Source organism: Haliotis cracherodii, unplaced genomic scaffold, assembly GCF_022045235.1.
Source record: "Haliotis cracherodii isolate W230 unplaced genomic scaffold, xgHalCrac1.p SCAF_16, whole genome shotgun sequence".
In the NCBI taxonomy this organism is placed as follows: domain Eukaryota; kingdom Metazoa; phylum Mollusca; class Gastropoda; order Lepetellida; family Haliotidae; genus Haliotis; species Haliotis cracherodii.
In genome coordinates, this window is record NW_027266271.1 from 24,182,781 (window position 1) to 24,192,471 (window position 9,691).

The 9,691-nt window shown below is 39.9% G+C and overlaps 1 protein-coding gene across 1 annotated transcript; it reads left to right on the forward strand.

Annotated features, from left to right (window-relative positions):
* The first annotated feature begins 5,408 nt into the window (after positions 1 to 5,408).
* Positions 5,409 to 9,222, forward strand: LOC139463969 (uncharacterized). Its single transcript, XM_071245440.1, has 5 exons — positions 5,409 to 5,523; positions 6,569 to 6,764; positions 7,104 to 7,246; positions 8,107 to 8,194; positions 8,978 to 9,222. Exons 1-5 carry the CDS (start codon positions 5,409 to 5,411, stop codon positions 9,204 to 9,206), a joined length of 771 nt encoding a protein of 256 aa, XP_071101541.1. The 3' UTR covers positions 9,207 to 9,222.
* Positions 9,223 to 9,691: the final 469 nt, after the last annotated feature.

Genomic DNA, 9,691 nt, shown 5'->3' on the forward strand with positions numbered 1-9,691 from the left:
CCTTACAGGTATTGTGACGGTTACTCCAGAAATAGAGGCTCTCACGACAAACCTGCTGTGTTCGAACCAAACTGCCGTGCTTGCAGCTCAACAACAATGCTTGAGTTTGCACAATCTTCCGCTCAGTATTCAGAACCCTCTGAGTCTGACCACTGGGGACCACAATGCTGTCATAGCGGCCAACACTCTTCTAATAAGCAACACTGTATTAGTGTGCCAGTGAGTATGCTGTGTCTGTCTGATTGTTTGTTTGTTCTTTAACGTCGTACTCAGTCATATTACAGCTATATGATGGTGGTCTGTAAATAATCGAGTCCGAAGCAGACATTCCAGTGATTGATGCCATGTGTTCGATCTGCCCAATTGGGATACGATGACATGCATCAACCAAGTTAGTGGGCCTGACCACCCGATCCCGTTAGTCGTCTGTCACGACAATTCTGGGGCACTGAAGATCAAGTGTAACCCGGATCTTCCCAGGGGCAGTATACTGTGCAGTGGCAGTAAGCTCTAAAGTAACTCAGATGGTCATGTGGACCAGGTAACATGTTTAAGTGATTAGACAAATGGAATGTGTACATGAACCGTAAACCCTCGCTTGAAATAACATTTGTTTGTTTGTTTATATATTTGTAACGCCTCACTCGGCAATACTCAAGCTATATATTATGGTGGCCTGTAAATAATCGATTCTGGACAATCCAGTGATTGATATATATTCAATCAATCAATCTTTATTCGAGCACTTGAAAGGCCACAGAGCCAAAGGCCCATAGTACATATGGCAGACGTGTTAGGCACAATGTGAACTATTATATATATATGGCCAAGTTTTGTCGGAATTGTCGGAATTTAACAATAGATTGATCTTTGATCATTAAAGTAGAATACAGGAAAATATTTTTTCTGGCAGTGGAGTACAATGGACATACAAGTACAAAACCCTTTACCTTGACTATTTCACATTTGAAGGTTTTGTATATCTTTCACTCTCGATGCAAAATCATGGGATAACATCGAAATATTACCAAGGAATGAGGAAAATTTACATAAAACAGATAGAGTTCAGTGTACATATGCATTTTCAAAATTCTTTTATATAAGAATTTGTTCGATAATGTCAAGGAAAATGACCATGATTGCAAATAAATGTCTATAACACTCTGTAGAAAAGAACTGATATATTCACTTTCAGATTGTACAATCAGAAATTTCCCAAACCACTATTGAATAACAATATTTGCACATCGGTTACCCAGTTATTCTTTCCATTCGTATTCTATAACATCATCATGTTGTAACATTTCACAGAGTACCTCGATGAATTCATTTTAAGGAGTTTCAGTCAGTACTTAATAACGTTTAGCTGTGAATATATAAATAGAGGAAATCTACCACATTCTCCATAAACCATTGCTCTAGATGTGTTGGTTTTTACACCAAGAAACCTTTCACATTTCACATTAAATTGTTTTAATTCCCATATTTCAGCACCATAAAGTAAAATTGGATTAAATTTAATATAAAAATTATATATAAAGAATGACTATGATATTGCGAATAACGACCCACGCCTTCGGGTGCAATGACACTCTCTTAACCAAGTCACCGATTCTAACCACTCGATCCATTTGGTCGCCTCTTACGGCCAGCATAGGTTGCTGGAAACGTACACCCTTCAAAAAAAGAAACGCACAGGTAGTATGTATTTCATTGAACCTGACTACACAAATGATCCGGTATATAAATTGGATATATGTTGGAAAATTTTGGTTGCCTGATATTCGACAAACGATACGTCAAAACGCAGCCATTGTCGATTTGCAATGTATTAAACGGCATTGTTTTCACACTTGTTCAAAAGTGTCATGGAGGAAAATAGTAAAGCAAAACGGAGGTGCAAGTTATGGCATTCGGGTGTCAACAGGACAACGCTCCACTGCAAACATCAACGGCTAGCCCTGGCCGTCGACATATCCATATCTCAACCCAATCGAACACCTCTAGGATGAACTCGATCGACGTGTGCGTCAACGTCAGAACACGCAGAAGACACTCCCACAAATGGCCAACACCTTACTAGCAGACTGGTGCAGAATTGTGCAGGACATAATACGTACAATTATCAAGTCAGTGCCGAGTAAATGCACAGCCGCGATTGCTGCCCGGGGCGGTCACACTGAGTTTAGCGTCACCTTGCGGCATTATGTGACATGACAATGAACAGTTTTCAATTCCTTTGTACAACGACAACATGTGACTATCGAGCTCAAACATTTCATATTTGTATCTATGATATTAAATTAGATATATCGATTTCATTAGGTACAATGAATTTACTAAAAATCTGTGCGTTTCTTTTTTCTATGGAGAACGTATTCTATTCCAAAATCGCAGGGCCCTGAAATATCAAAGATGTTGCACTTTTCATATTGTATTATTTTGTGTGAGTCAGGGCCAACGTGGACAAATAGATCTTAGTACAGCATTGTGGTACCATGTTAAAATATAGGAATGACAATAATGAAAGAAACCGTTCCAGAATCAAAAATATCGAAAAGAAACTGTCCAATGCAGCTGAGATAACACCGGCCTAGAGCTAATTTTTATAAGTTAATGTCATGACATTTTTCTCGTCCTTTTTTCCCACAAGAAATACTGAGGCTTACTCCAAAGTTGTTCGCTGCCTCCAGTACATCATATACAGCTGCGATGATAACAGGAGTATACCCATTGCGGCCTACAGTACATCGGATAACTCGCAGCAGCTGAATGCAACGTGTTCGTTTCTATCAAGTGAGATTTTAGTGTGGCGTGAAGACGATCAAATGATTCTTAATCCCTTTTAACCTGACGAATTAAAGTAAGAATTAAGAGAATATTTGGACATTCGCCTGATCAAAGTGTTATCATGACAAATTCATTGACACCTGGAGACATGAAACAGAGCGACACGCCCTTAAAGAGGCAATACATTAAGAATATCAATATCGGGTGTGACCACCATTTGCGTTGATACAGACGAGGAGGTGCATTGAATACACCAGATGAGTGAAAACAGCATGGGAGACTTTGTTCCAAATTTCAGTCAATAATTCTGACCAACTGAGCTAGCGTTATCGGCTGGTTCTGGTCCTGTCGTAGGTGTCTCACTATCTCATCCAAAACACGTTTATGGTCGAGAGGTCTGGAGAAACATCCGGCCATGGAAGTACAACAATTTATGTGCCAGGTTCTCCTTACCGCATGTAGTCCCATGCACGACCATCCAAGTTTTCCTGGAAACTTATCTGTGGAATAGTTTACTGTCACAGTCTTTTGAACCTCAGCTGTTCCAAGTTAGGCGTGCCGGACGGTGACAGGGAAGCAAAATTGGGCGTATCGATGGACGTCGGGGTCGGATGTTGAGCTCCCTCAACCGGTTGCGTACGGTTCTGCCATAAATTGATCTCAACCGAGATGTGGCAGTTTGGTATCAATTCCATAATGCACCAACAAAATATGGTTGTCTTGTTGACGTGACGTCACACGTAGATGAATGACACCTTGGCGAGTGTTGACCGCCTATAGATAACGCCACCAAAGAGATGATATTGTGTTGCGATGAACATTAAGATGTCTGGCAACTTCGTTTTGCGCCATTCCTGTATGGCCCAGCAGTTTAAGGCGCCGCGATTCGCTGTGCAGAGTTGCGCCGCGATATAACTGTAATACTGTTAAAAGCGGCGTCAAACCCAACTCACTCACTCACTCATACGTTGAGTTTCAGCAAGCCATGGTATTGCATAAAGGTTATCAATTTTAAAGAGAAGTATCTTGATGAGGATCTGATAGTTAAACAAACTTTACATGATATTCACGTTAAAAATACACGTGTAGCAGTATCATGCAAACAAACACACAAACATCCAAATTGTGCGCCGTACATTAATATGCACTTGCAAACTGTGTATCACGACCTTCAAGTCGAGGAGATATCTTAATGAATATGTATTGAAAGATTTTGAATAAATTAATTCTTTTGAACTTTATATGAAGCACAGTTACTTTTTCTGTTAGTATAGTATACCACTGAGAGACACAAATAATAAATGCAAAAAAAATGGAATATGATTATTTATGACTGATTATGTCTACGTTGTATCAGTAATCCCTGTCTCCCGTCTTAGATTTTTGCTTTCGTTGCAGGTAGTCCTGTCGCCTGTGTATACTCTATATTTACTCAACTTAATGAGTGTTCACGACAAGCCGTGCAAGAATTTGGTGGAAGTGAAACAGATACGTGTTTGTAAGTTGACAGTTGACAGTTGACTGTCAGGTGTTGCATTAACTATACATTATTAAGCACATAATGCTTCGAACATTGCATGTAATGGACCATATGACCACACTCCTTAGGCGTGTATTCCCGTTCAGACTGACCTGAACTGATCTAATCCCTAACACAGTCACTCCCATATAGTTGAAACACTCAAATCATTTACAGCTAACAAATAAACAAGTGTGCGTGTGCGTGCGTGTGTGTGTAAGTTTGTGCATGTGTGCGTGTGCGCGCGCGTGTGTGTGTGTCTGTGTGTGTGAACATCATCAATTGTTTTCGGGGATTCATTCATATTTTTATAACCGCTATTTTGTTTTTTTAAGCCCAATTCAATCTGTTTTGACGGATAATCAAGACTGATTACTTTCTGATTGTAACGTTTGATATTTCGCTACGTTACTAGCAATACTAGCAATAAAAAGGCCCGCAGTACCTTACCTTACGCCTTACTAAATTCGGAAAGGTGGTCATCTATGACTTGTCTTATTGCTTCATCGCAACCCGGAGTTGTAGATCTTTGGTCATGCTTTCACTCCTTTGTTAGCTTGGTCCGGGCTCAGTATTACTTGCAGGCCCTCGCGACATAGCTGTGACACTGACTGCGGAGTTAACTAAATTCACTTACTCAATCGCTGTATTTCACAAAAACGTTATCTTTATATTTTCAAGTATACTTCAAGTGTAAGTATAGAGTAGGCTCTGATAGGTTTCGATGCATATGTAATGTATCTATCAAAGGTAAACAATAAAAGGTTCACTCCCTACTCCCCTGTTGGTCTTCCAATACTGCAAGGGGCATAAGTAGCCCAGTGGTTTAAGGAGCGGCTCAATGTGCCACGCTGCGTCTCTCATCCGTGACAGCCAGATCCGCGGATCAAGGGTTCGAATCCCAGAATCTCCTGATCAAGAGCTGTGTTCTGTATCCGATTGTCTCAAAACTATATCCGCGATCATGGGTTTTACCAAAGTGCTAAACGTCTAAGATCTGCATCACTTTGTGCTTTCCTCACACATTAATGTAATATGCCATAAAATACTGTCCAAAGCTGCGTTGAAAAGTAACTCACTCAATTCACTTATTCCTAGGATGCAGGCTAAGACTGATGTTTGTTCATATCCACTGCTGCGGTTATGTGGCGATGCTGCAGTACGCATCTACGAAGATCAAACGAGGAATGATACCGGCTGCAAAAATGAACCAGGTATGTTGTTCTTTGTTAATATATATACATTGTTAATCTCATGGTATAAGGTAAGACATAGGTAAGACATAATGAGTTACATCTGTTTCACTGAGAATGTCATGAAAAGCGTTTGAATTTGCCCTCAAAATATTTATTTAATATGCTTATCAGTAAGCTACGGCTCAGAATAGTTACCTTAAAATGCGTGGACGTAACATGTGTGCGCGTCATACGTAACTCCAGAGCAAGACATCATTCGTTGAAAGCATATAATCAAACGGGGCTGTGGAACCAGCATTTCTCTTTGCGAAAGGAAGGTGAGGTTACAATTGTCATATTGTTTCTACTGATTGCACATTGTATCATTAGTATTTTACTTATGTGTTCCTTACATAATGTACCTGTTGGTTCCGAACTTAGGTCCTGTATTAAAATACGGAATATAAAGCAAATGTTGGAACCAAAACCAAATTCTTAATTCTTAACCTTGCAGCACTGACAAGGTTGCGGTAGAACTGTCAGAACTGACAGATGGTAATCCTTGCGTGTGGGCTCTGTTTCCTTATCACTTATCGTGAAGTAAGAATTACCGGCAGCTTGATGTGTCGTAGTCTGAAACAACACCCCACAATTCACAAGATAGGCATATGTAATTAAGTACATACACACGAAAACAAAGATAAGTAAGGACTGTCGTTATCATCGAAATATCTCATCGCTCCTGGAAGTTGTGCAAAGGTGTTGGACCACTTTGATTAGAGAGTTCAAGAAATGTTACACAGCCAGCGCGTACGATTTCAATATTTTGTGGTAAAGTCAAGATAATGTCCAGACATGCATGTTCTTTTCTTTGTGTGCGTCACAAATAATCTGCATCATTTATGAGTGTTTTCAAACAATTATGAGCTGTTTCACAAATTAAATCAAAAGAAATCTGAAGTTTAGACACTTAGGCATCCCCTTCTCGGGATAGATGAAGCAAAATCGCGGCCTTTTGTCGGTATTTGTGAATGTTACACTTGTAAGCATTTGAATAATTATTCCTTGCGATCTATGACCACAGATACAACAGTCGAACTCTCAAATGGACATACGCACCGCGTTGACTGTTCAACGACTAAAGGGATACAGGACGGAGCTCTTGACTGCTTATTGTACCATGGTATTTACCTTGAAGTGCCTCAGTTGTCATCACCGGAAGAAACGACGGATTACATACTGAAACGTCTCACAGTGTCCCAATATAGAGACATGTGCAGGTAAAAGTCACATTGTCATGTTGAAAATACAAAATAATAATACTCAAAGAACACAGTGGGTTCGTTATGAACGACATTTTCTTAATCCGATTTTTATATATCTTTTATATAATAGGGTTTGAAAGCATTTAATGAAACTGGTATTGCATGCTTGCACTACGGGGTGCCTTTAATGGTTTCTGGTTTCTTTCTTATGATAATTTTATAGTTTCTACCGACCGATTAGTGAAATGTGTGCGTGTGTGTGCTTGAGTGTGTGGGTGCGTGCGTGCGTGTGAGTGCGTGTGGGGGCATTCTGTTCACGTTTGCTCCTGTAACATTGTTTATTCGCCTTCTCAGCAACATTTCGGCCTTCCATAACGCTGTCAGATGTACCCTTGCTGTCCTGACCCGGTGCAGTCCGTCCAAGCGACACCTGTTTGCTGACCCCCATTCTGCCACTCTCGGAATGACCTCCTTCTGCGAACACAAGGATTTTAATAGTAGGTGTAATACAAACGCTAAAACACAAATGTTCATTGTTTTAGCATGAAGATTTAGATATGCCTCGGTAGATATTCGAGACTGGTTATTCTCTGGCGTTGACCTTTTGAATTATGTTTTCTTTCAACTTTGGCTTTGGTTGCACACCAGCAATATATGACATTTCTGAGACATGTTTTTCCTGAAAATGCAAAGCTTTTCTCCTTTCTCTTGTGTTGCTGATTGTCTTTTTCAGAATTAGTATTTTAAACACATGTATCATTGACATGAGAAAATGATAATACTGCACATTCTTTTGCAAATCGTGTCAGTGGCGGCTGCTACCGGTAAAGCAGGGCAAAGCAACCATATTGAAAAATCTATTCACGGCCATTACTCGGTCCTTTTTGTACTAAATGTAATTAAATGTTGTAATTGTCTAGTCTGTGGCGACCTGCAATAGTTCATATGTTGACCTTGTTTTTACCATGCTCTTAAAATCTCTCAAAATGCACATCTGGTTCCGTAAACTCCGTCTCTTCTAAAATCGCCAGGCAGGTAGCTTATCTTTGACATACACTTTTTTCCATAGGATTCTGTTTAAAACAATATTTATGCAGAGTTTAGAATTTAAGCAGAAAATGTATAAATATTAATTTTTAGTGGCTGTCCTTGTTGGCATCATAAATTACATATCCAGGTGAGCTACAGTGCAGTGGCACTTTTCATTTGGTAGCTCAATTATCAGTTGTTCAGATTTTAGTTTGTATATTTCTTTAAGAAAGACATCAATCAAGGAAAAAAAACTTTAAATTGATTGTACAATAATTACAATGATTTGGACCTCGAGTTAAGAGTTTATCGTATGTTGTTTTTCTAGAGTTTGCCTCCAGTTGTGTGATGAACGCCGACCAGAGCACCTGTGAGAAAAGGATGTTTAATTCCAGCACGCCCGAGCAAATATGCAGGTAGATAGATAAAATGTTGATTGAGGATATGTCTGACCATTGCATTATTAAAACATGTGCTGCTTTGTAGCTGTTTGATTGGCATTCTAGAAGTTGGTGTGTAAGAAAGTAAACGAACAACTCTATGTATAACATTTTTAAGTTGTACGTTTTCTTACTGCGTTGTAGTTATGTGAATATGGGTAATAATTTACTGTTAGTGCTTCGATAAAACAGACCCGTGGTTATTCCATTGCAAGATTGGTCCTCTAGTGTCCTAAAGGATGGCCAGACTCTATGACTTGAATATGAGTGTGTAACAGTGCTCCGTGTCCCGTTCCTAATGCTTTCAAACCCGGGATTCGAACACACAACGACCGGTTTCTGGCAGCTATAGTGTGTCGTCGTAAAGCACCGAGCTGCTGTAATACCTGTTCTTGGATCTATCCCCTGACAAGTGATATACCAAAAGTTGTCAAGAATCAGGCAGAACTCGGGGTATTTGTACATGTATATTGATTTACAACTGATTTCGGAGTAACATAAATATGTATATTTCTGATGTACGTACAATCTCCTTTAACCTCACGACAGTGACAAGCCAGTGATTGACATCATGAGAATCGATTTACGCAGGATAGGATACGATGGCATGCGACAACCAAGGCAGCGAGCCTAACAACCAGATCCCGATAGTCCTACGAAAAGCCCAAATTCTAACCATGAACTTCACGGGGACCCGAGATTGGAATAAGGTGTTGAAAGTTTATGAACCTAATTTACTTTTTTTGTACCCCCCAACAGTATCATCCAAACCTTCACCGACTGCATGAAAGCCTCTGTGGAATCCTGTGGTCCAAGCACTGCTGAACTGTACACGCACCTGCTGTCATCCCAGGTCCCCGCCCCCTGTGCGCAGGGGGGAAGGACGACCACACCCATCCCCAAGAGCCGGGCTGGCAAACGTGTGGCTTCAATGTTAATGACAGTACTCGCATTTATATATTCGAGAGTTGGAGTATCTCAGGGGTAAAACCCGAACAACCTGAATGTGGACTTTCTTTTGTACTATTTTCTTTTAGTTTCTTAAAATACGTTACAAACTCCACACATACAAATTTCACAACGGGTCAAGGGGCTTTCATGGCATTTTCGAGCTGTGACGTAATAATATATTTTGATCGAACTTACACATTGAGTTGCTTTTGCATGTGTTTGTGACAGGTGCCACCGGTTGGGCAGGATATGCTCACCTTTTCGCGAACACCTGGTATCATTACTATTTAATTGTGATTCATCAACACATGCTCATGATATGATCGGAATTGTATAATCGACTCTGCTTTAAGCAGAAAGTTCTATTGGATTTGGAAAGGGTTCTGTCGCCCTTATTTACAAACCTCATATTAATATTTGTTTGTGTTATCAGCTAGCACAGAACCCGATCAGAGACTGAATTCTTGTTCTGTGGTTATCTTAAGTCAAACTACAGCCAATAATTATTTATAATATATAACT

Coding starts and splice junctions, on each gene's coding strand:
- LOC139463969 (XM_071245440.1), top strand. CDS start 5,409: ATGCAGGCTAAGACTGATGTTTGTTCATATCCACTGCTGCGGTTATGT. Junction 6,765..7,103: donor CAATATAGAGACATGTGCAG/GTAAAAGTCACA, acceptor TCGCCTTCTCAG/CAACATTTCGGCCTTCCATA. Junction 7,247..8,106: donor CGAACACAAGGATTTTAATA/GTAGGTGTAATA, acceptor TTGTTTTTCTAG/AGTTTGCCTCCAGTTGTGTG.